The 25906-nt window shown below is 39.8% G+C and overlaps 1 protein-coding gene across 3 annotated transcripts in view; it reads left to right on the plus strand.

The window, feature by feature from the left end:
* Positions 1–25906, plus strand: part of USP6NL (USP6 N-terminal like) — a 114556-nt gene that overhangs the window by 21193 nt on the left and 67457 nt on the right. Inside the window, exon 1 of one of the 3 annotated variants that reach the window (XM_066551010.1) lies at positions 2069–2215. The exons of 1 other annotated variant lie outside the window; for it this stretch is intronic. In XM_066551010.1, the coding sequence (XP_066407107.1) occupies positions 2143–2215 (73 nt within the window). In that variant the 5' untranslated portion in view covers positions 2069–2142. Of the gene's footprint in view, positions 1–2068; positions 2216–25162; positions 25307–25906 lie in introns of those variants that run through there. One more of the 3 variants, XM_066551011.1, reaches the window with a different exon arrangement.

Genomic DNA, 25906 nt, shown 5'->3' on the forward strand with positions numbered 1-25906 from the left:
TTTGGTTTTATATCTTTGACTTGAAGATAAGTTGTTTGATGACCCAAATAAATAAAGAACAAACACCTCATGGTAAGGTAACTGTAGAAAAAAATTCTTCCAATAGCAGTTTTGAGCACTGGATTATTAAATAACAGACCTCCATGTAAACCTTACTGCACAACCCTGCATTTTATATCTAACTTAAATGTTCTGAAATTATACTCATTCTAGAGGGGTCTGCTTGTAGTGATCTTCTCCAAACCTCTCTAGGTATAAAGTCATTGGTCTTAAACCTGGAATTGAACTTCAGGTCTAGGAGTTAGAAATTATTCTTAAGGTAGAAAAGTTGAGGATTGTGGCTGTAACATTTTGAAGAATGTTTCTTCAAGCTTCCTCTTGGGTGGACACTTGAATGCTTGCAGAGTGGGAGAAGAAATCGGACAGCCTGGCAGGGAGAAGGATTTTACTTGTCTTTGTTTTAACTAACCAAATAGGATAGAACTTTGGGTTGCTCTTCCTTCTGGCAGAGATTAATGGGCAGGCTGTGAATGAGACTGACATAACAGACATAGTTTGTTGTTCCTGTGCTCTCTGTGATTCAAGAGACTGACATGGACAAGGACAAATATGCCAGTAAATCTTAAAATCTGAAATGCTTGTGATGAGCAGCTGGAAATGGAAGAATGGAAAGAGATGACCTCTTCTCCTCCCCATCTAACACTTAAGCAATGGGAACAGAAGGTCTAAAGGCCAGAGAATGTGTCCTGTGGTTTGTTTTCATGTTATGATTTTCAGAACATGTAACTGGCTTCCTAAATTGAACTCTGTGTGTGCAAGGCCTCGCAGTGCTGCGTAGGAATTCAGTTTTCTGAAGTGTTCACAGAGCCTCTTCAGGCCTGACAGTTATTTAAAGTGATCGCATAAAACACGATTCTTCAGGATTTTTTTTTTTTGGGTTTGCTCTGCAGAGGCTTTGACAAAAGGCACTTCTGAAGGGCCTTTGTACATTTTCCAAATGTCATTAAAAATGTTGTGGGGCACATACAGCAATCGATCTGCATGAAATTACCTGACAGAAGTAATGACAATACCTTTGCTGAAATGTTGGCAATGGAGAGAGATGGGGAGACTGACATGGTATCAGAATCCGATTTTATTGTGGGATACAAATGCTTATATAATATTTCAGGGAGACTAGTAATGTGTACTGCAATGATTAGGTTAAAATCACATGCACAAACTTATGCATATAACAACAGCTCTTGCTTGCAGAGTTTAATGAGATTTTTCTTTTTCCGGTAAACCCGTTTGATTTAATCTTCTTGCAATCTAGGTCTAATTTTCAAAGTTCTGTTTGTTTTTGCCAAGGCATCCTGTTATCAAATCTCTTTTGTTAACCAGGTCCAAAGTCCATCATCTGTCTTGTGCCCCCCAATATTCCAACACTGAAATAGTTCTCTGGGCCTCTGGTGGTGGGTGAGAGAATGGCTGACATCCTCCCAGGATTTCCAGCGTGCCTCCCGGTGTGTGAGAATTCCTGTCACGTACGAGGGTGTCAGAGGTTTCTGTTCGAGGGGGGAGAAGAGGAGCCCACTGAATGTCTTTAGCAGGAGCTTGCTTGTGCCTGATGGAGTTTTTGCAGGCTGGGTTTAATTTTAGTTCTGTTGGTGGGTCTGATGCTGGTTCTGCACTGCACCGGAGTCTTTCTTTAAGCATTACGTGAAATTTCATGAACTGAGACTGACTTGAAAAGAGGACGCAGCCGCACTTGTTCCTTACTGAGCCTAGGGGAGCACGCTGCATCTGTCAGCACTCCTTTCAAGGGTTTTTTTTTTTCTTTAGCTACTTTGTGAACGTTTCCTTTAAACTTTATTTAGAGAAATCAGTATGTGCTCTCTGCAGTAAACAATTCTAAAATGTTCTGTAGAAATACATTCAGGACTGGTTGCAGTTTTTTGTCTCCTTGTGCTGAAGTCACTCTAAATCCATCACCCCAGCCTGTAGAGTCGTCAGGCAGAAATCTTGCTGGGAAGGTAGATGAGTTCTTCCTGCTGCAGTTTTGCTTGAGCATACTGAAGAGAGCCATGTAATAAGATGTAGTAATGAAACCTGTTGGAATTTTAGAGGAGCACCTCGTTCCTTTGATCTTGCTAAGGAGCAATGATTCAGGTGCTACAGATTGTAAAGGATCTGGTGTCACCAGCAAGACGGAGAACAGATGCTGCCAGGAAAGGTAAGAGCAGCTCTGGGATATGCTCAGGGTTCTCAGTAACTTGCTATGAATCAGAAATATTTTGGGATCTTGTTTGTAGTTAAATTGCATACTTGATACTTAAAAATGCTCTTTGTTGTGGCATGTACAGCTGCCATAATTTGCCTTGGAACTATATTAAGCCTAATTATTATCATTTTTGCAACTGCTGCTTTCCCAAAGAGAATCCCAGTGACGTTTATGATACTGAAAATTGAGTTTATCAGCATCTGTAACTGTTACTGTTGTACTAATCTAAAAGATTTTCTGTTACTGTTGTACTAATCTAAAAGATTTTCCTTTTTTTTTTTTTTTTTTTTTTATGGTAAAAACATTTTTGTTGTCAGGAAGCTCAGGATGTGAAAGTAGCAGTCGTATTTTGTGTAATCCCATCGATATAGTTTTTAGAATCTTAATGCTCTAAATGAGAATAAGAGCAAAACCAGGCTTCTTTAGTGCTTATGGATATGAGAGACTGGAAGTACAGAGCTGCACTTCTGGCTAGGTTTTACAATTAGATTATTTCTAGATTACAACTAACTTCAAAATCCAAAATGCCTCTTGAAAGTGTATGAAAAACTACTTGAAATAACCAATGATTGTTTGAATTCAATTGATGTTAAATGCTGTTCTTGTTTACTTCAGTGTGTTGAACATTTGTTTTTTCTTTGCTAAAGTAGTGGCATCTTTTGTGGTATCTGTCAGACATCTAATAAGAAACTGATTAAACACTTCTTTTGTCTTTTACATCTTAATTATTTCCAACTGCTAAATATTTGGTTTGTAGAGGAACTAAATAATTTGTAGGGATAACTTAAAAATTTCATTCTTACTAGAATTAATTTGCTAGGACTGGTTTATTTTATATTGAATAGGTTGTGAATAATTTAGGATTTACAGCATCTGCCTGTTACTGTGTCATTTTTCTGTTCTGCCCTTAAGTGTAATGTGTGCTGTAGGCAAGTATCTCTATTTCAAACCAAACATCAGGCTGCTCTAACTGTAACAAGTCAGGTAATGAAACACCTCTGTAAGTAAACAAAAGGAGTGAAGGTAGAGCTGGGCTCAGCTGTTACCCTCTTATTCTGAAAGAAAAAAAGGTAAGCTGCCTAATGATTTCCTTAGGTTTTGCAGTGATTGGTTGAACATCCCCCCAAGAGTTGTGTAGTTTCATCCCAGTGAATTACTTGGCTTCAGCACTGTTCGTGTTTGATTTGTGCTGTTTCCAGAGAAGGACGAAGGGACAGAAGCTCTACTTGTCTGTTCTGCACGTACCTCACTAGGCAGGATTTTTATAGAACTTCTGGAAGAACTGCTTAGAAAGATTTAACACCAAAAGCCATAAAAATACTGATTTATAAGGACACACTCAATGGAATTGAAAGGCAAAGCTTTGCAAAACACAAGGAAATGCTCTTTTTCAGTTCTAAAACTTCCAGGGTTTTTTTTCTGTTTGTTTTACTCCCTTAGTGAAAGACATTAATTTTGGTCATTGTTTGGGTGTTATTCTCAAGCTGCTACTAACTGAGCTAATTAGGTGTTAGCTCCTACAGAAGCTGATGATGCATTTTGATGAGCAATATTAAGATCTTAATATTAAAAAACATTCAAAAACATTTACACAAGATGTAAAATGCTGACAGGTTTTGGTGATCAATACAGTAATTTGAGTAGACATTAGGTTTTGTTCTTCACAGTGTGCAACATTAAGCATCTGGTGTACATGAAGGGCTGTATTCTGCAGAAATGACTCATTCTCAGTATTGTTCTCAGTAAATGGAAAAATGGACTTGTAAAGAAAGAGTTGCTAGGAAGCCTCCTGTGAATGTGAGGTGAATCAATTGAGACGTGGGGGATGATGTGTGAAGTGTTTACCAAAATGCTTTCAAATTGGTGTTACTAAACTGTAAAGATTGTAAATCCCACTCCTCAGGTCCATCCTTCTCTTTCCTTTTAAAAAGTGTTTTTATTAGAATATAATTTCTTGGGAGGTAAATGTTACAAAGGAGCACAGTGTGTTAATTGCATATTTCATATGTGGTATCAAGTTAAAAACTTCTTTAGGACTGAAGTTCATAACCAAGTAACTGTTTTTATAAATAGTACATAAAGTTGGAGGGGGGAAAGGATTCCTCTGCCTTCCAATTTTCCCAAGATGTATTTTCAGACTGAGGCTTAGAAGCACAGTTAATAGCCAAGAGTGTCTTTTTGCATCCATCATTCAACATCAGAAGCTTGTTACAAGGTCTGCAGTAAGCACAGCTACTGTGGAGATGAAAATTCAATCCCTGCAGAAGAAATTCCTGCAGAATGCCATTTTAAAAACCTTATTACTAATGCTTCATGAGTTGAAATGTGGATTAATGGGGTAGCTGAAGAGCCTGACAGAGTTGTGGAGTCTAATTTTGGTTTTTTATGGATCAGTCTATTTTCATTGTGGCCATGACCTATGCCACAGGTTAAATTAAATTTAATTTTTTGTATCATAAGAGGTTGATAAATAGGTGGTTTACAGGACTAAATCCCACAAAGAGTCAGGCAGTGTGAGCATGAGTGTCCATCTTCTCTCCCAGTGCAAGACCTGTGGTTCTGGTTTTGTCTCCAGTCTTTGGCTGCTGAGGCTGACATCAGAACATCCTTCAGTGGGCCTGTGTGTTTTCCTTAGTGAATGCACAAAGTGAGCTAAACAGTTGGTTTTGATTTATAATGTCTCACATTTCCATACTTTTTTAAATCTTGTGCTGTTTAAAAATTGAATTACTCAATATTTTTAGGGGAAAAAAAAGTCCTATAATTGTTTTCCATAGTCTTGCAATTGCAGTGAGGCTGAGTGTGTAGAGTTTGTTGTTTGGTTTTTATGAGTTTAGTTTTTGGGAAACTCCAGACCCTTACCATGTTCAGATAATATCAGATTTGTTAGAGGAAAAAATTGCCACTGGTCATTTATTGTCAGAGGAGTAACACTTTACATGCCCTGTAAATCTGAAGGTGAACATGAAGTTGTAAAGAAATTTAAGAGGTTGCCATTATTTTATTTATGAAATCGAAAGTCTGCTTTGAACAAAATGATAAATCATGGCAGTATAAAATTCTCTTGACAAGTGTTCTGATTTGAAGCCAAACCTTTTATGAGATCTCAAACCTTTCTGAATTTAAAAAATAGTTCAAATGTTATTTGTCCTAGAGAAATCCCTGTAGAGTATAAATCTACTAATTATTGTCTTCTTTTCCATCACTAAAATCTTGGTTGAAATCCAGGTTGTATAAAATTACTGAAGAAATACTCATGTTTACTTCTTTGCTCCCTTCCTCCTCTTACAGATGGCTACAGCAGAACTTAATTGGCAACATCACCTTGATGTTAGGATATAAAAAGAGACCTTGTATTAAAACACTTCTAGCAGATGGGAAAACTGAATTGAAATCACAGAATTAAAAAGGGATGCAATATTTCAGTGTGAGACAGAGAAACTTGAGAGAAAACTTCAGTTTAATACTATTTTTTTTAAGAATGCAAGAGGAGGCATATGTTTGGTCACTGCACTGTTGGGCCTATGGGGTATGTAAATGTTGGGCCAGCCAAGGATAACTGGGTTTAAATTTTCCAGCAATGAATTGGGAAGTTACTGCCTGGATTCAGTGCAGACAGTGCTGTGCTGGTACCTTGTATTTCACTCTTAGACTTGACAAGGAATAAGCAGTGTTTGTTTGGTTTGTTTCTCTGGGCATGGACTAAGTTGATTAGTTGCAAGATGGAGAAAATAAAATCAAGGTCCCACATCAAGTAGTCATGGTGTTTACCTTTGGTGATAATAGAGGAAAAGTGTGCTCAAATCAAATGCATTCCATTGAGGCATCTACTAAAATATGAGAAACTTTCTTCAATCCCTTGATTTTTCTGTTTCTTGTAGCATCTTTGCAAGGAAGGCTGAGAGTTTTGCCTCTTATGGGAAGTTCCAGGGTTACCTGAATTTCTTATTCTATTTTTTCATTTAATACTGTTATAATCCATGTTGAGTATTTGAACTGATAAATGCTGAATTAGAAGTAAAGGTTTCTCTAGTCTCACATACCTATCCTTGAATAGCTAATAAAAATTAATGAGCTCTTTAGTGAGCTGCAAGCAGGGAGTTAATTTTTTTTTTTTTTTGGTCATTAAAATATGAAATTCTGTCCACAGGAGCCAAGATAATTTATTGTAGTTTGCAGCTCATCATTACAGGTACACAGCTTCAATTCACAATTTACTGTGGTAAAGTTTCTAGCAGTGTGACAGAATTTAACTGCATTTCAACAGTTCTGCCATTATTTGTGCTGAAGTTTCAGCTGTGGCTTCACAAATAATTAATGCTGGCAGAAATGACTCCTCCTGCTTTGCCTCTGCTGCTCACTTGGCCTTTCCATCCCAGTTCAGATCCCCACAGTGCTTCACCTGTGTGTGTGTGTGTGTGCCCATGCAGTGGTTTGGAGAGGGACACTGAGCTTCTCATTCTTGTTGAGCTGCTGTGACCTTGATCAGTTTAACTCATCCACCTGCTAATGCAACTAATCCACTGCTGCTGCAGTTCCAAGGAGGAGCCAGCAGTGGGATGTGAGAGAATCCATGGGGACAGCTTTCCTTCAGTGGTGCCACTGGCTGAGGCTGATGGGAAATGCTGGTGGGATTTCCTTCTGCTGGAGTGAGAGGAATTCACCTCAGGATGATACAGACACAAGCAAGTAATAACACAGTTGGGTCACTGCACAGCTGGACACACAATGTGTATCCAGAGTGTTTTTAGCTAATATACTCTCCTTCTGTGGCTGGCATTTGCTATGTCTCACCTTTAATAATAGTAACTTTCATGGGCTACACATACATCATGGCTTTTCTACTGAATTTCTTATCCTGAAATTTTATTGCCTTTTTACTTTGTTTGAATTTTTATTCTTCTTCTTTGTTTGATGCCAGCTGCAGTGATTAAGAAAGGTCCTGGTGCTGCTTCACCATATGTAGCTGTTAATGGCTTACTTTAGTGTCTGTGTATTTGGTTATTAGGTAGGTAGCATCATTAAACAGAGTCTGTAGATGTTGTATCTTGGGAATTGGTCTGTGGCATAACAAAATTAGCACAGACAGCTAGAATTCATTTAGCTGTGGAGGAACTACAGAGAAAAGAAGCACTCACTACTTGTTCTGTCCTTCTGCAGTAATGTTAGTTACCTGAAATGAGCTAATTTACAAGCAGGTAAGCCCAGCAAAGGCAGCTCATCCCCAGCTTCCTACTGTGATTTGTTATTCTAGTATGTCTTGGGGTTATTTTTGGGAAGGTGTGACCCTAAACCTATGAACTGTCAACTGTAATATTCTCAATAATCCTGAAATACAATTTTAGGGTTCTTATTTGTAGCATGTGGGAAATGTGGGAGCTTAACATAAAATATTCCTATACAAGTAGGCTTGAACAAGAAAGAAGAGTAGGGAATGGTGCTGTAGTGTAATAGGGAAGAGCACAAATAGGGTTTGCAGTGATGTTTTTGCTAGATGGGACAGAAAATCAGTTCTGTGTGCATCAGCACAGCTGTTTTGGCATCACTGAAGCTGATCTGACTTGCTGTGTGTGAGGATCTGCAAACCCTGTCCCGATCTCACTGCAGCAGGAGGCACCTGGCAGCTTGGTGAAAAGACCAACTGAAAACAAGGTGGATTTGTTGGGTTCCTTGAAAAAAGAGGACAACTAATGATCCATTCAAGTTTTTGATTAACATTTGGGAAGATTAATGAGTAACATGGTTTTGAGCTCGAGCTGGTGGGATGGGTGTATTTGGCTTTCTGGTTTCAGTGATGCTCCAGCTGACACAGAGATTCTGCATTGCCTGAGGCATTTGTCCACTGTGTTTGCAGTAGAGCCAAGATCTCAAGCCTGGATCTCTGAACATGGCCAAAAGCTGTTTGTATCCTGTGCCTTGCTTCTCTGTTGGCTCTTGTGCTTCTATCAGTGTGGGAATTTTACAACTAAGACACTTTAGTTGTGGTTTGGAGACTTTGAGAAAAGGCTGGGAAGCTCTACCTGAAGGACCTAGAAAAACAAGCCTTATCCTCAGTCTTGCATTTTCATAGCTCAGGTGAACATATTTTTCTGATCTTGATTTTGGTGGGATGGCAGTTGTGCTGATGCTGTTTTCAAGCATGCAGAACTTTTTTCTTCGTGCTGACTGTCAAAGGGTAATGCTGAAGTTATTTTATATGACCAAGTGTATTTCTTTCCTTGAAGAAATACTTGTGCTCTTGTGATGTGCACACTTCAAGCAATGAGGGATCATCTAATTTGTTTTAATGTGTTCTTAAGTTTTCAGTATTTTATCCTCATACTTATAGAATTTGCAATTCAGTGTTAAATATGAATGTTGATGTCCATCTTTTTCAATTGAGAGGCTGGTACAGAATTTATTTGAAAAGCTTGAAAAGGTGACAGTTTTTCTGTTAAATTGCAATAGATACGATCAAGCAGTGGTGCAGAGATAAATGCTAATATGTTTGCTTGTTTGTTTTCAATAATTTAAAATGTGGTGAGTATTTCAAAGTGACAGGTCCCAGCTGGACATTTTCTACAACAGGTAATTATAGCAGTTGGGTGGCTTAGCCAGTGCTTTTCACAACTTCCCTGGACATCTTATCTGGCTTCTTCAAAGTATTTTTGTCCTGTTGAACTTCTAGATCTTTTGGTACAGCTTGTAAGGAAAACATCCAGACCTCTCCAATCAGCTATCAAAGCAATTTTTAATTATTTTTTTTTTTAGTTAATCCTGTCTAACAGCAAATAAAAATACTGTTTTTTCCAGTGGATTAGCTTACACTGTTTCGTCCTACTGGTTGCAAATCCAAGCAGTTTCTTTTAAAGGAAATTATCTGTCAGCATTAGTATTAAACTATTCATAAAAATGTTAATTTGAACTGAATTTCCAGATCAAACAGAAAATGTAATTAATGTCAGTTAATTAAATTCTTGGTGGAAATGAGAAAATAAGTACACAGATGCCCAAGACTGCTGTTGTCTCCTTGCTAATAAAGCAGCTAACGAAGCATTTTTAGCAGTACCTGGAGGGGGCAGGTCCTTGGTGAAAATCATTTCCTCAAGGAACAGATTCTGCTCCCTTCTGCTTCATGTCCCAGGTGATGTAGGTTTTTCCCCCTAATGTTATTTTCTGTAGCATTATTACATGTCATCACAAACAAATAAAAGGAAATAGATGTGCAGGCCCTTGATTACACACTCTTCACTCCAGGAGGAGAGCACGAGCCCGTGTCAGGTGTCATGGTCCCTTAACTCTGCACCCCAAATCAGGTTATAAATCTTGGGACCTGCCACAAGGGCTCCATCTGTACACGTGGGCTTTGGTGTAAGATGAGTCTGGGCTGGCCACAGCAGCCATGAGCAGATTCTGGCCACGTGGAGAAGCTCGTGGATATTCAGCTTGTGGACTTTGGATACTCTTGTTTGCCTGATCCCACTGCTGGGTTGAAGGTGTTCTCTGCTGCCACTGGGAACAGCTCAGGTGCACGCTGCTCATGGACTGGTGGTCAGAACAATAACTCTGCGCGACAGGATTGACCTGTTCCTTTAGTCTCAGGGTGTTGTGAAGACCTCAGGGGTTTTGTAGCTTTTAAGCCAGGTATCACCCTGATTCACTCAGTTGAAACTGTACATCCTTGGAGAGTGAAACTTATGTGCTGCAGTTGATATTTTTCCCTCCCTTCCCACTGTGTGTGTGCTAGTTGCTTCTGTTGTTTGTTTGGTGTGTTGGTTTTTCTTTGTTTAATAGTAATTTTTTGTCTGGCACTGTTGTGCTTTCTGAACAGTATCACAATCTGGATGCTCCACTCCTAGGGCACATGAGCCACAGGACTGTTATAGTCTAATGCAGGTATTAATGACAAGTAAGTGTAATACTAGGAAAAACAGACTCCTTATTTCCTTATTTCCTTGTGGTTTAATTCATCATTGGAAAATAGGTTTCTATTTAAGGATCTAAAAAATCAAATGTCTTTTTCTTAGCATTCATGTTATAGTGGTGTAAGTGATGGCTGCACCTTCCCTTCCTTGCAGGCATTAGTTATATCTGAACATGGAGTGGACAAATGTAACCTTTCTGCCTGGGATTTTTTAAAAAGAAAATAGCAAAATCCTGTAAATTTTGTGGGCAAATCAGATCGCACAAAACTTTCTGATTTATTGACTGGAAAATATTTTTATTCCCTGAAAGCTGAAGGGCAAATTGGTTGTTTTTTCTTTTCCTTGTTTTTAGATGAGATGTTTTTCTTTTGAGATGTTACTTAATATACCAAGCAAGATTAATATGTAACATTTGGAGAGGAACATGAGTGTGAACAGGCAAGTTTCACCGTATTGCTCTGTGCTAATCTTCCCCCCCAGATATTTTGACTACAGGGCACTCACTCTTCAAACCCTTTTTTGTCTCTACTTAGTCAGAAGTATCTTACAGAGGTTAAGGCTGAGTTTCAGGCTTCCTTTTGAGAAATAAATCCTTCAAAGTTTTAATTAATAATTTTGGTTTACTGATTCCTGTCCCAGTTAGAATGGAAGTGAAGCTTTTGTTGCTAAACCTCATTTCTGAGTGGGAAATAGCAGGAGTCTGAAGGACATGGGTATAATGCAGTTCACAGGTCTCAACTGGAATGTGAGAAGTTCCCTTGATCTGAAACTTCCTCTTGCTGATAGAAAAGGAAATTCTCTTTGTGCTAATGAAGGGACTTTGGTAACTTGAATATGCTGTGATCTCTCCTAGAGAAATATTTTCTGTTTCATTTAAAGTCACATTGTTTGGATTGGTGGAACAATTCCTCATCACTTTGAAGTGTTGGGTGTTCCTGGGATGTTTCCAGGGCTCCCCAGTGTGCAATCTACTGCTGATTTCAGGTGTTGCACTTTGCTGTGTGATGTATAAATGGCTGCACCATTGCTCTGTGTCCTAATTTTTCTCCTTCTATAAAGAAAAAACCTGACTAATCCTTTCCTTTTTCTGATGCCAGCTGTACATTGAAAAGACTTTTAAAATGTTTTGAAAAATTTCCCCATCTATGCTGCAGCTGCATCAAGTCTTGAAGCCACCATGTCACATCAGTGAGTAAAAGAAAATGTTGTGTTCACAGACTGTAGTGTGGATCACACATTGCACAAATCAAAGATATGTTTTTGTCAATTCTGTGCCGTGAATTAGTACTCTGGCTAGGTTTTGAAAAACGTGGGATGAATGCTAGTCTGGAGCTTGCCAAATCTATAGATGAAAAAGAAAATAAGCTACACAGACTCCAATTCCCACTACTATTTAGTTTATAGGCATTGGAATGACCTTCTAATCTGTGCAGTGATAATTGCCTGTTTTACATAATGTGTAAAGCTTTGCAGAGGAGTATTTGTAGTGATGGAACATGTATTAAAAATCATTGTCTGGCAACTAATAAGAATGTAAAGCCATTCTATAAATAGTGCTGATAAGTTCTAAAAGGAGGAATGAGCAAATATACTTAGGCAAATCAAAAGACAGCTGTGCTGGGCCTGGGCTGGGCATTTAACATAACAGTGGCTCATGAACTGTGTCCATGCTGGCAGAGATGGACACAGGAAGGCTGGGAGTTCAACATTCCTCTGTATTTCAGCAGTTTTTTCCAGGCTAGATCAAACCTTGGGTAGAACATAACTTGGAGGTAGGAGTGCATCTCCCAGATAGTTGAACCTGGAAGGAATCCAGCTGTGCATTCTTCCAAGTCTCTTCCCAGCACAAAGTGGAGAGCAGTAAATAGAGATGATCTGGAGCTTTGCTCCAAAGCGCTCTTCCAATTTAGACTAAAATGTTATTTATAGAATTGTGTGGAACATCAGTAGTCTTTTATCTCAGATTTGTGATCTTGGCATTGGAAAGAATAGCCTAATGAGGTTTTTCTTGGAAATAAATGGAATTTCTGGTAGGCTTGATATTCAGGGGCAGAGGGGGATCGAGGGATTATGCACTAAAGCATTGAAGACTGACATTTATAACTTGGGTTTTTATATATTCTGCATTTTGAGATTAAGTGTTAACTTAGTGGCAGAGTTTCTGTACTGGGCTTACATGGCAAGGTTTTGGTAGCTGGGGCTGCATAGGTGGCCAGTGTGAGAAGAGGCCAGGGTCTGCCCCTGGGCTGGACACAGCCAGACACAGCTTGCTCCACAACAGGCCCATCTTGGGCCAAAGCTGAGCTCACCAGTGAAGCTGGTGACACCTCTGAGATAAGATAGTTCAGAAATGTGCAGCAGTTGTGAGAGAGGAGAGAGATAAAAGTATAGTGGGAATTAACTCTCCAGATCCTAAAGCCAGTGAAGGAACAGGAGAAGGTGTTTAAGCACCAGAGCAGAGAGTCACTGGCGGCTCTGGAGAAGACCATGGTGAGGCAGCTGAGCTCCTGCAGCCCATGGAGGTCCATGGAGGGAGCAGAGATCCACCTGCAGCCCCTGGAGAGGCCATGCTGAAGCAGGATCCTGGCAGAAACTGTGGCCCTGGAAGAGCAGCCCATATCAGGAACAGGTTTTCTGGTAGGGGCAGCAGCTGGTGGGAAAGGCCCCTGCTGGAACAGTTTGTGAAGGACTGTATCCCTTTGGAGGGACCCCGTGCTGGAGCATGGGAAGAGTGTCAGGATTAAGGAGCAGCAAAACCCAAGTGTTATGGGCTGACCTGTACTATTTTTAATTGCTAGTAAGTTAGATTTCCCAAGCCAAGTAGGTTTTTCTCATGAGTGTAATTGGTGAGTGGCCTCCCTGTTTATCTTGATCCATGAGCTTTTTCTTCTTTTCCTCTCCCCCAGTTAAGTAGGAGGAGTGAGAGCAGGTCAGTGGGCACTGGGCAGCCAGCCAAGGGTCAACCCACTACAGCAATGCTGAGGATGTGCACAACCTTAAACTTTGCAGCTCTGTTCCTGTGAGTCCTCCCCAGTCCATGTTCCCTGGAGCTGCCAGTGATGGCAGCATGAGCAAATTCAGCAGCTGGGCTTTTCTGTCATTGCACTCACATGATTCTGTTTACCAGCTCTGCCCAGAGCAGTAACTTCCAGCAGAGCGGGAGACAAAGAGCAGTGATGTGGTCAACAAGCACTGGGTGTCTGAATGATGTCCTCCTGTCTTTTCCTTTCTGCTCTCTTAATGTACTCCTAGGTCAAATCTCTCAGTGTTAAAAAAAAAAAAAAAGAAAAAAAAGAAAAAAAAAGAAATGAATAAGCTTTGTAACATTTCCAGCTGCTGGTGTGTAGTAACTTGTTTTGAAACAGTATTAACTGGTATGCCAGTTTTGGAGCAATTTTGGCTGGTAAGTGTTAGAAATTCTGAAGTCATTGCTACCATTAGGAAATGTCAACAAATTATCTCTTGTATCCTAACTGTGATATAATTTCATGATATGAGGAGTTTGCAGAAGAGGTAATCAAAGGCTAATGAGAATGCACTTGAATGTGAGGTGATTGCAGGTGGACAAGGGGACACAAAATTTATTTGACATATCTGAATCATTCCTGCTGCTGTTGAATTGCTATTTAATAGTTTGGTCTGGGCTTTGTTTATTTGACTAAGCTACCTTGGAAATTTCTGATTCCTTTTTCATTTAAACCAACTTTTCTGTGGTATTTTTTATTTTTTTCCTCTCAAACCTATTTTTACCTGCCCTTTATCTGTCATGCAGCTTTCATCAGTTGAGTTCATAGATTTCTGATTAGTGGAAAAATGTTTGTTTCCAATTAAAAACTAAAATAAAACCAACTTAGAGTGTCTTATTTGGGAATAATTTATTTTAATACAAAGACATTAAAAATGGCTCTAACATGAAAACTATTGCAGCTCTTTTATAATTTTAAATTATTTTTTTTTCTTCCACAGTTAAAAAAAACCCTGCAGATGAGCTTGTTTCCCAAGCATTCTTTTTCATTCTGAGCCAAATGTGAAAAGTCCTTCAATTAAAATTTGGCTAAATCCTACAGTCCCATGTGAAAGGCTGTAAATATTTGGTGCTCTATTTATATGAGCTAAGAAGCTTGAACTTAAAATGCTGATGGCTGAATGATGTATCAGGGAACTGTCTGATATTGGACCAGTAAGGACATACCAGTTTCACTGAGGAATAGTTACCTCTGAGATGTAAGATTAGGAAATTTGCCCTGCTTGTCCTGAAGTGGCCACAAAGCAGATGTATCTGATGGTCACATCATTACAGTGGCTTATAAATATGGCAGTTCCCTGTGTCATATCCTTATAGCTTTAAAACTTGGAGTTACCTAAAAGGTGGCTATAAAGATTTTAAAAAGAAACTAATTTATACCTTGTTTGTATTATTTTTGTGCTGGTGAGTCTTGGTTGTGTGCTGGAGAAAACTTTGCTTTTCAAAGTTACTGTTCATGGACCCTTCACACTAACTTGTGCCATAGCCTGATCTTCTCCATTTTTTTTCCTATTTTTTCTTCATCCTTTTAAGGATGTGCAGTTGTTTTGCATCCATATTTTGCCTCTATGGCAAAAACTCTTAACACAGAGTTTTCCCTTAGGCTTTTGATTTTTTTACTCTTTTTTTTCTTTCATTTCAGCTTTGCTTGTGTAAGCACAGAGCTACCAAATAGTGCTGATGTAATATACAGGTGTGAAGGAGGAAAACAGGTGCAAAGTGGTGGGAAGATTGGTACTCAGATTTGATGGAATGTTGTAATCTCATACCCCTTACTGATGATGGCTTCTGCATGCTTTAGCTTGACAGCTACTTCTATTCTAGCAGTTTGGTACATCATGCTCTTAAAATATCATGGCTTAGCTAAAACATCACACTTCCTCCTCCCCCTGCTTTCTGTATCCTCTTATTGTTTGCATTTATACTGTCATTAGGTGTGACTTGTGAATTCTCACCCCCTGCTTCTCAAGTCTCAGAAGGTGTTACATCACCAGAAGCAGTGCCACAGGGCACTGCCTCACTGTGGGCTGTGTCAGGGTGAAGGTTGCACTGTCCAAGCTGAGCAGCAGTGCTTGGGCTGCACTTCCATCAGCCCTGGAGCTCTGGGTGCTGCAGCTTTCACTGCATCCACAGCATCAGAATACATCTGTACCTCTCAAACAGGGAGAGAGCCTCTCATTGCATTCCCACCAAAGGTTTTTTTAATTAGTAAAGCCAGATGAGCTGAGTTTCAAATCCATGTATTTGTTTTGTGCCTTTGCTTAAAACCCTGTTTATCTGAGAAAAAGTGACTGAGTCTTTGTTGGAGCTGGTGATTCAGTGAAACACCATCTGGGCTCAGTAGCACCTGAAGAATAATGGCTGTTTGTGATACTGTTTTAATTGTGAGAGAACCTCCCCAGGGTGTGCTGCTGACTCATTTTTCAGAGAAACCTGTCATCAGTGTGTCTGAGGTGGCCTGACTGTTGCCCTGGGATTGAGCAGCCTTTTGTACCTCAGGTACAAAGTACTCTCTGATGCTTTTGTTTTTCTACATTTATAGCACATGATATCACAATAATGTGAACCACTGGTTCCTGTTGTCAGTGCTTAGGTTTTGTGTGCTCTTCCAAAACAGTGGGTGGTGGCAAATAGAGTATGTGTGAGTAATTTTATAGTGTTTAATAGTTACACCCCTGGATTTTTCTCTGCCAAGGAATAAAGTGAGCTAGAGAAGGAGAAAGTGTAGAAATTCTGCTCATTATTTAAGCAGAGTAAGGTTTATACTGATGACTAAAGCACCCTAAAAGCTGTTTTGTCTTTAGTGTGGCTTATAGTAAAACAAATTGCTGTTGAAAATGATATTTCTTCATTTCCCCCAGCCTTAAGAGAGATTGAGTTGTTTGTAAATTCTTTCAAGAACTTGCTGTCACAACAAGAAGTTTGTTGGTAAATTGAACGGTTTCAGAAAACTCTAAAAACAGGAGAAATATTTGGTAGTTTTCATTCACTTTCAGACTTGTGTGATAGATGACAACTGTACATCTGCTGAAGAGGGAAGAGTTGATGAAAGGCTGTTGGATTTTCATCCAGTTTGAAGCCCTTGGAGTGATAGTTCCTAATCCTTCCAAAATGTTGTAACTGAAGGAACATTCATTAAGTTCATCCTCTTTGTTTCCCATCCTTTGCTAGACCTTTCAGGAATATGTGTACAGAGATGGTTTTGGTTTGCTGCATTACAGTTCCTTGCTTCAAGAACAGGCTTTGGCTTTGGTTGTAGTAACATCAGAAATGCAAAGCTGACATTTTAACATGTATTGAAGAAATGTTTTCAGTTGTAAGAGGGAACCACAATTCATAACCAAAATAAATTTTTTCCTTGCAAGTAATTTTGGGTTTAACTTCACTGCTGAAAACTTCACTGATGAATTTGCAGAATTTCCATGTGAGGTCAGTAGATTTCAAAATGAGTGTTGCCCCTCCCTCATGGGAAGGTTTCTTGCCTGACTACTCTGTCTACCTTTCCAAGTCAAAAAAAAGTATTTAAAGACCATATAGCCTCATGTAGAGCTTTGACCTCTAAAGTTTTTTTCTCTGCAGCTCAGGTTTTAGAGCTCAAAGCTGTTGTCCTGTGGAGGTTGGTTGTTTGGTTCATGCCTGGGTAACCAGTCAGCCCTGTTGCTCCTGGTCCATCTGAGCTGCACAAATGAGAACTTGAACCCTCCCCAAAGTGCTGAATATCTTAATTGCATGTCTAGAGGCACAGCAGACAGTGGGTGGATGTGTGTTTAAATCCCAGCTGGTGCTGTTCCTCCTTCTCTCTGGTGGAGAGAGCAGCTCATGTCTGCCCTAGGGGAGGTTCTGCAGTGGGTCTGCTTTTCCCAGGGAACAGGATCCTGTTTGCCAGGTGCAGCTCCACAGGCTCTACCAAGTTGTGGCTCTTCCTGTGGATTTTGATTCTGTGGGGGATGTGAAATTCACATAGGTTGAGAGGGATCTATTGGGAATGAAATAGGTTATATGGGCTGGACTGGAATCCATGAAAGGCTTTATTTGTTTATTATCCTAGAGCTAATGCTGGTAAATTGGAATAGGGATTTCCAAAGTACTGCATCAGTGTTTGTATTAGATGATGTAGACTTTCTCAGTTCAGTGAGTTTAAAACTGCCTTCTTAAAATTTCAGGTAATTTTCTGGTGAGATATGAGAATCTGTGACAAACAGATTTTTCTGGGTTATGGGTGGATTTCTTTGGTTTGGCTTTTTTCTTTAACACAGTGTAGTGGTTTTAAAGCAGATCATCATTAGTAGGTTCAGTGCATTATTGACTTCAGCATAAACAAATGGATTTTTTTCTTGATGGCTGTGTATAAGGCTTAAACTAGAATTAACATCATGTTTGTTTTGCAGTAGGAACTTGTTAAGGTGTTCACAGCATGCGTTTGTAGTTCATTTTGTGTCAGTACTGTAATAAAAGTACTGATTTTAGGAGAAGTAGCATTGAAAGCTTCATGGTGGGTTTCTCTTACTGAAGTACCTCAGTGGTTATCTTGTTCTGAGCTAATAAAAAGAAAGTGTTACTGATATGCCTGCCTGTTAATGCACTGATTATTGAAGTTATTGTTTCTGTGCAACAGCAGTATAAATTAGTAATTATCATCTTGCATCAACACTGGATATTTGTAAAATATTTTCAGAATATCCAAAGAATGAGCCAAATGCTGCCTCTTGCTGTGATCTCTTACTTGAAAGAGATTTATAACCCCTTTGGAAAATTCTGTTCTGACTCTGTACTGTCCTTTAAAATCAAAGATTCAAACAAATGTCTTCATTTTCATTTTGTGGTCTTTTCCTACTACAGCTTTGTGCCTGACTCTCAGTGGTGCTGACATTACAGTGTTGTCTGTAATTAACTGGAGTCAAAGGTTTGGGAAAAAGACCAAGACCTTTTTTTGGAACACTCCCCTAAGTTTTAGGGATACACTACATCTAAAATCTGTACATTGCATCTAAAATTTGGTGCTTCCTCTAGCAAAATAATAAAGGTGATGGATCTAATGTAGGCAGAAGGTTTTTCTTACTGGTACAGTGTTCTGTAGATACACAACCAGCAAGTTTGTGATCTTTTTTCTTCCCCCTTTCTCCCTACCTTTGGGTTGTTTTATCCAAACTCTGAAGTTGTTCTATATTGACAAAGGTTTTAACTGATGCAAACTAGGTGGAGGCAAACAAATTCATACTGGTATTGCTGATTAGCGGTATGAATGCAACCTGATTGTGGTTTGGGGGTATGGCACTGGGATTTATTGCAGCTGCTCTGCTGGGGGCTGGGACCAGGCACACAGGACAGCCTTGGGGGCCCTAATTCCTGTTTTGCATGGGAAATGCCATGGCTGTTTACTTTGTTTTGTTTACCAGTCCTCAGCCAGTGAAACTGAAAACAACAGAACCTTCTTGTCTACCATTAACTTCCTTTTCTCATGGCAAAGATGAAGAAACTTCCCCTGTTTCTGCTGCCATTTGACAAACTTGTTAACCTTTCAGCTGGTTGTCTCTTACTCCTCCAGCCTTTCCTATAACCACTTCATAAACATAAAAAATATGGATCTACTGCTGCCTGACACTTAAAATGATTTCAGATGTTCAGAGGGGATTTCAGCATTTCTTTCCCTCTCTTAAATGTCATTTTAATTTTTAAGTTAATGACAGATACTGTAAGCAGCCAGTTATTCAGCTCCATGCTGTGTAGACATGACTGATACAAGAGGGCAGGTATCTAAATTTGCCTTGATGTCTTCCTGTGGACTTACTCAAGCTTATCACAGAGCTACCAAGAAAAGGTTTAGTGTCATATGAGCTTCTTGGTGCCATTCAGAGTTTTCAGAGGATTCCCTTAGACGATCCTATTTGTACTTAAGGTATTATTACTGCAGTTAAAATGTTTATCTGCTCTAAGATGAATAGCTCAGAGACAGAGTAATTGAAGAAAGCTGTTCAGCAACGGTGAACTGAGCTCTAGCATGTAACTCTGTATTTTTATTTTTTGTGAAATGCCTAAAGTATGTTAGGATTATATTGAAAGTTGAACAGAAGGGCCTTGCAGCTCCTCTTACTGTTACTGTGCTTTGTGGTGGTTCCTTCAGTGTATCCCAATGGTAGATGGAGGGATGCCTGAGATCCACACTGTGTGGTGTGGATCACAGCAGTCTGTCTAGCAGCCTCTAATAACTGGTGTAACTTGTGTAACATGCTCTTGCTGGATGTCTTGGTTTGAAAAGACAGGTGTTTGTTAAGGCAGGCAGGAGGCTTCCTTGAAATGGAAAATGACAGAATTAAAATATGACCTGGCACTCTGTGGGTCAGGGTGGTGGCACAGTGCCATTCCATGGTGGCTCAGCCCTCCTGCACTGACAGCTGTGGTTCTGTTGGAGCAGGGGTCCTGGAGAAGGGTGGAGTTTTCCTCTGAAGGTCCAGTGATGGTGTAGAGGTGGACCTGGTCTTCCTCTGGGAATCCAGAGGAGAAGAAAGCTGCTCCCCTGGGAATGCAATGGAAAAAGGCTGCTTCCCTGTTCCAAATGTCAGATTGTATCCAGGTAGGAATGCTTGGCTCCTCCCCCTGGGCAGAGCATCTCCCAGTGGGATGATGGAATTTTATCAGCCATGCAGGGACACTCAATGGCCCATTGACAGCAGATGTCTCCCCAGAGGGAGGATAGGATGTGGAAGAGATAAAGAAAACTGCCCAACTAACAGAAGATAACTGCCCCCCCTCTAACAGATTGCAAATACAATACTCACATCTTACAACCCAGGACACTGGAATAAAGTGAGAAATGGTTTTTCATCCTGCCACAACTTTCACAAGATTTAAGATTTTATTTTCCTGTTGTATATTGGGCTGAAATTGATTTTAAAACTTGAAAATGAATGCCAAGGCTTCCCCATGCTGTATCCACACAGGCAGAGCAGCAGCTCAGCCCCTGGGAGGCTCAAGTTCAGGTGTGAGCAGGGGCTGCAGGGAGGTTCTCTCACACTTTTGGGCAAGGACTCGTCCCTGTGTGTTTCACATTGTCTCTTCCAGGAGAAGGCAGAAAAGTCAAAGGCTGGTAGGACGTGAGCAGCTGGGGAGCAAAATCTGGTGATTTCAGGAGCTGCTCATCTGTTGCTTGTTTGTGAACACTTCCTTTCCCAAAGTTTCATGTGGGGCCAGCAAGGTTTGGGCAGTGCCTGAGCTGAGCAGCAGCTCAGTGCCAGCCCTGGGCAGGTCTGGGGAGCTGCTGCTGCTGCTGCATCCCCATGAGGCTGTTCAGGTTCTACTCCTGCCATCTTCATTCAGAGCTGGTGTTTTTCTGAGCTGGCTTGGTGCTCTTTAGTCTTGCTAAGTGGCAGAATAGCATGTATTACAAAAACAAACCCTCCTTTTCTTCCTGTTGTAATCAGTTAAATCGGCTGTGTAATTAAATGATGAGCTGGACTGTGGGTATGTCTGTGTTCACAGCTCATCCGTGTAGAACAGTTCTCTTTATTTGAGCCAGTATAAAATGATACCAATATCAATGAAATTTTGTAACTAGAAACCTGTAGCTTCTCTAGCCCTAGAGAAGAAATAAACCAGCTTCCTCAAAAATTAAGAACTGCCCTCTTTTAAAAAACTTCATCCAGAGTCTGTATGAGTGTTGTCTTGGTGATGTTTTAAACTGGGAATAGACTTCACATCATTAACGCTGAATTTTAAAATATAATTATTGTTTGCTTCATTAATTTTGACTAATGCAGAGAGAAAAATGATTAATCAGGAGACTTAACATAATTAGTGCAGTGTGGCAACTGACTACTTAAATATAAGTCTGTTAACGTGGGAAGCATAGCTCTTGTTATGAAATGTTCTACTTTGTGTCAGAATTGAAAATATTAGAACCATTTTACTCTTTAAATTGATGTGGCAAATCTTAGTGCTGTGAAAACATTCATATTCTACCACTAATTATGATGTTCAAAACAGGAAATCTGAAATGATGTTGGAAATAATGTCAGCATTTTGGAGAAATTTTTAATGTTATTTTGATTTATGTTGCTGGAAAAAAAAATCTTATATGTCATCCTGATATATGGCATTGGGAAAGCAAAGAAGAAATTTATTGCAGAGAACTGCTATGTTCAGCCTTGCTGAAAGATGGTTTTGCTTGTGTGTTTAGTAGCCTGTCTTGGTTAAAAGAAGTATGAGCAGTGTCAGTGTACAGAAGGGATACTTTAGTTCTCAAAAGCCTCTGGGAACTGCAGGTATAATATACTTTAAAAGTACAAGGAATTAAAAAAAAAAAGGCATTTTCAACTAAATTTGCTTATAAAATCAAACCAGTACCTGAAAAGCCACTGGTGTAAAAGGATGCCTTGACTTATATTAGGTTGAGGGTAAAATTCCTGAAATATTTCTGCTTTTCATCTGTCAATACTGCTTCTGAGGTCAAGTGTCTGATCTTCCCATAAATGCAGCAGATGATTTGCAGCATATTTTATTAAGACATAATTGTAAAGGCTAGGGCTAGTGCTGGGAAAGGTCATGAATTTCAGGAGGAGTGTGGGAGTAATACTCATGAGCTGTAGATGAAACAGATTTTATGTTACAGTGGGATCAGTTCTAGCCACAGCAGGAGTTCTAAGAAATGTAATCTTTTCATGGAAGACCATAAAGTGATTTGCAGTAGTAGAAAACCTCCAGTGTTTTTCCATGAAGGCTGTGTCTCTGTTGTTCCATTGCTGCTGGGTTGGAACATGTGTCACACTCTGGGCTCTCTGTGTCCCCTGGACCTGCAGATCTGCCCCCATGGCCACTGCAGCAGCTGCTGGGAGGGCTGAGCTCAGCAGGGTTTGCATCTCCTGACAGACAAACGTGTGGGTGAGTGACCTCTTCTGTGTGGCCACAAGGCTGCTCTGTCATGGCACTGAGGAAAGAGAAAAATGGTGATGAAAAGGCCAGATACCAACTACACCCTTGGGAAGAGAAGAACAAAGGATGACTTAAGCTTAGACATAAGACATGAGTTAGTTGTGGCACAAGTCAGACCAGTCTTTGCATATTGGCAAGCCCCAAATTATACCCAGCCTGAGTTTTTACATTGAAGTCTATTAAGAGCTGACATAAATGTTTCAGGTTGTGTTGACAGAGGTTTGGGCAGGAGGGTGGTTTGTGCATTGGTTTTGTCCTCTTTTTCTTTCAAGACAGGAGCATTGTTCAAAATTTGGTTTACTCTTTTCAGTATAGCTTGTTGAAAATTGGCAATTATGGTTTCTTCTGGCTTTGCAACTGATTATGTTAACCTTCAGCAAATTAATTATCTTCTGGCTCATGACTGCACACAACACTTTGTGAAATGGAATTACAGTAGAGCCCTGCCAGATCTTGTCACTCCACTTTGTAAACCTTGTGGGAACTTTCATAAGGCTCATAAGTAGTGAGGTGATGACATGAGCATTCCAATTGCAGCTTCCAGCTGGTTAGGTGTAGGTATTGCTGATGGAGTGATCTAATTTTAAGGTTTAATTATTTACATGAAACACACAGAAAAACAAATTGCAAATTAGTACTAAATGGCCGAGTTGTATTTTATTACAGAATATTCTTTTTTCTGTTTTATTCTGAATTTTGTGCTTTCTTGCTCCATTAACTAGAAATGGTAGTAGGCTATGTTATTGAAAATAAAATGATAGGCATATTGCAGTAATTGATTAATATTGGTGGTATTTCTGTAAGCCCTTAAAAGCAAGATAGAATTTAAATCAAATACTCTATGCGATACATAGACTCCTAAATTCTCATTTCATATTTTGATGGACTCTGTGGAATATTGCTTAGCAAGGCTGCCTTGATTTCCCTGCTCTTGCTTTAAGTCCTTTGGAGATCACTTTAAAATTGATTTGAGAGGGTTTTTAGTAGCAGTTAATTCTACTAATTTCCAAAGTGACCACTTTCCATTGGTGAACGTGCAGTGTCTCATAGGGAATGTTGCAAAACTGCAAGAGTTCTACCACAGTGAAACTTAATTTTTCATTAAGATGAGAGTTCAGTCATGTTTCTTCAGGGAAGTGAAATCTTTCATATTTTTTCACTCATTACTCCTCATGCTGTAGAACTACAATAGTGTCTATTCTGAATGCTGATTATTAAGAGGGGGAAGGTACATGTGTTTTGCTGTTGCAGTGGGCTTTTTTTAGTGCAGAGCATAATGCAATATATTGATTTTCCAAAAAGTTTTACTCTATCTTTTTGCTTTTTTCTTTTCTTTGGAATAGAGAAAATTTTCAGTTAAGCCAAAATCTCACTTTTTCTGTCTGTAAGTCTGTTGAAAAACACTCACAAAATCAGACATGCTAAACTTGAGAGACTTAAGAGAAGTATCAGTATAGAAATCTCTTGTATAGCTATAGTATATATGTATATATATTTATATATGTATGTTTGTGTGTGTGTGTGAGTAATATGGTTTATTGCTGTCTGGGATTAGAAGAGCAGCAGTGATGTTAAAAAGCAAATTGTTTTCAAGTGGTGAGGGGGTGAGAGAGTTAACCTGGGACAAATGCTTGTGTTCATTGTGTGTGAGTTCTTGTCATCCTCACCATAAATATGCTCACAAATAAGGAAACAGAAAGGAGCTGGTTTCAGTTCAGTAGTTCTGTTATGAGCAAAGTGGAAGATGATTTCTGTGTAGCAAGAGGATTGCTGTTGTGTGTGTCAGCAGTAAGAAAATGCTGCTTTTGAGGGAAATGTGCCTGGTAGTGGACATGGCACTGCCTTAGTCTAAACTCATAGTGGTTCCAGAGACTAAACTATTGACACCTGGGCTTGGGTGGGATCCATGAGCAATAATCACTGGTAAAGACAAAGGAGCTGCTGCTCGTTTCCAGGCTCGGTGCTCTGCCACACGATATGGGGAGGAAGGTTAAAACAATTGAAGGAACTGTTCTTTTTTCAGTCTCTGGGGAAAAGAAAATACTCCAACACACTTGTTCAGATCTCCTGTTCCTGGCATTTTAACACTTCTCTGAGTGCAAGAAAACCACAAAAGGGTTGAGGCTGGAAGAGACCTCTGGAAGTCCTCTGGTGCAACCCCGTGCTCAGGCAGGGCTGTACAGAGCTGCTTGCCCAGGACACCTCACGAACATCTCCAAGGATGGAGAGAGATTCCACAGCCTCCCTGGGTAACCTGTGCCAGTGCCACTGATCATCTTTCAGCTGGCTTCACAAAGTGTCTGGTGGTGTGTGTGTGCCCTGACTTGCTTGGGTTAGGATATGGAATTGGCTGGTTCCTGGCTGCAGGCATGACATAGCAGCAGAATGGCAGGGTGAGAGAGCGTGTGAGGGCTAAAGTCTGTGCAGGAGAATGGCTTTGTGTGTTTGTTCTGGGATATTTGGTACAGAAATCTGTTTTTCAGGTTTTACTCCTGGATTTTTGTACTTTTATCAACAAAAATGTTGTTGTCAACTTCTGACGTCCTAGGTGTTCCAAGTTCCCAAGATATCTTGAACAGTAAAGGAATTTTGATCAGAAAATATGTAAAATCTCCATCCTTTAAGTAGGGAATGCCAGTTACAGAAATCTAAACTGGATTTTTTAGAGTTACCTAATTTTGTGGTTTCTTAGGTAATAAGCCAGGAAAAGGGTACTTCAAGCCCCATTTCAAGTAAGTCCTTTGAGTAAAACGCTTTTCCTGCAGCACTTGGAAAACACCAGTAAGAATTCTTGCCCAAGAGTAGAACAGTGATGTGTTACAGGAGCCCTGGCCTCTGAGGCTGTTTGTTCAAATCCTTTTGTTTATTATGAGCTGGAATGCAGGGCTGTGGGCTGGGCTGGAGAACACCAGCGTGGTGCCTTCGTGACACTTGGCATTAACAAATGGCATCTTTGTTCCCGCCTCTGCAGCTCCTGCAGCTCTAGAGGGGCTGTGTCTGGAAAAAGGAGCACGTGTCAAGTGGCTCAGCTGTGTGGAGCAAATGCAGCAATTGGAGGAGGAGAACTTTCCCCCCAGTCATTTTTGATAAACTGGTTTAGAATATGGTGTAGAAGCAAACAGATTTACTTCATGAAGACTAAAACAGAGCTCTACAAGGACTGGGAAGAAAATGACAGTCTAAAGACTGGTAAAGTGTTGTGTAAAATGTTATGTACTGGTCTTTAATTGTTTTCATTGTGCTGTTATTATCTCTCATTTCAAATTAGTGATAACTGAGTTTTAACTCAATATTTAGGAATATAATTATGTTTAATGGTGGAAGAAATGTATCTCAGTTAACTTCTGGAAATAGATGTTTCAGAGAAAGTTTTGCTATGCAAAAGGGATTGTTTTTCTAACTAACCAGTTCATTTTATGTTAAAAGCTCTTCTCTGTTTTAGAAATTCTGTTTTCATGAGGAGAAAGTATAATAAATGATGCTTAATCCCTTTTGTTCAGAGCAGTTTCAGTACTGATGTGCAGGTATTTACCAAGATTCTTCCTTTTGAACATGGTGTACCCACAGCAAAATACTATTAAGTGTACGTCATGGCTTTTATTTCATTGTTTATGGGAATGAACTGGAAGGAAAATAAACAGCCTGAGTATTTAAGGGACTCTGTGCTATGACCAGAGAGTTTGTTTATTGCTCTGATATGTGCTTTGAATGTGTAGATGCATAGCAGCTGGTGGTGGTGCCTGCAGACAGAGATTTGTGCCAGTGCAGCTCTTTGAGCAGTGGGATGTG

This window comes from Molothrus aeneus, chromosome 5 (assembly GCF_037042795.1).
Source record: "Molothrus aeneus isolate 106 chromosome 5, BPBGC_Maene_1.0, whole genome shotgun sequence".
Classification (NCBI taxonomy): Eukaryota; Metazoa; Chordata; class Aves; order Passeriformes; family Icteridae; genus Molothrus; species Molothrus aeneus.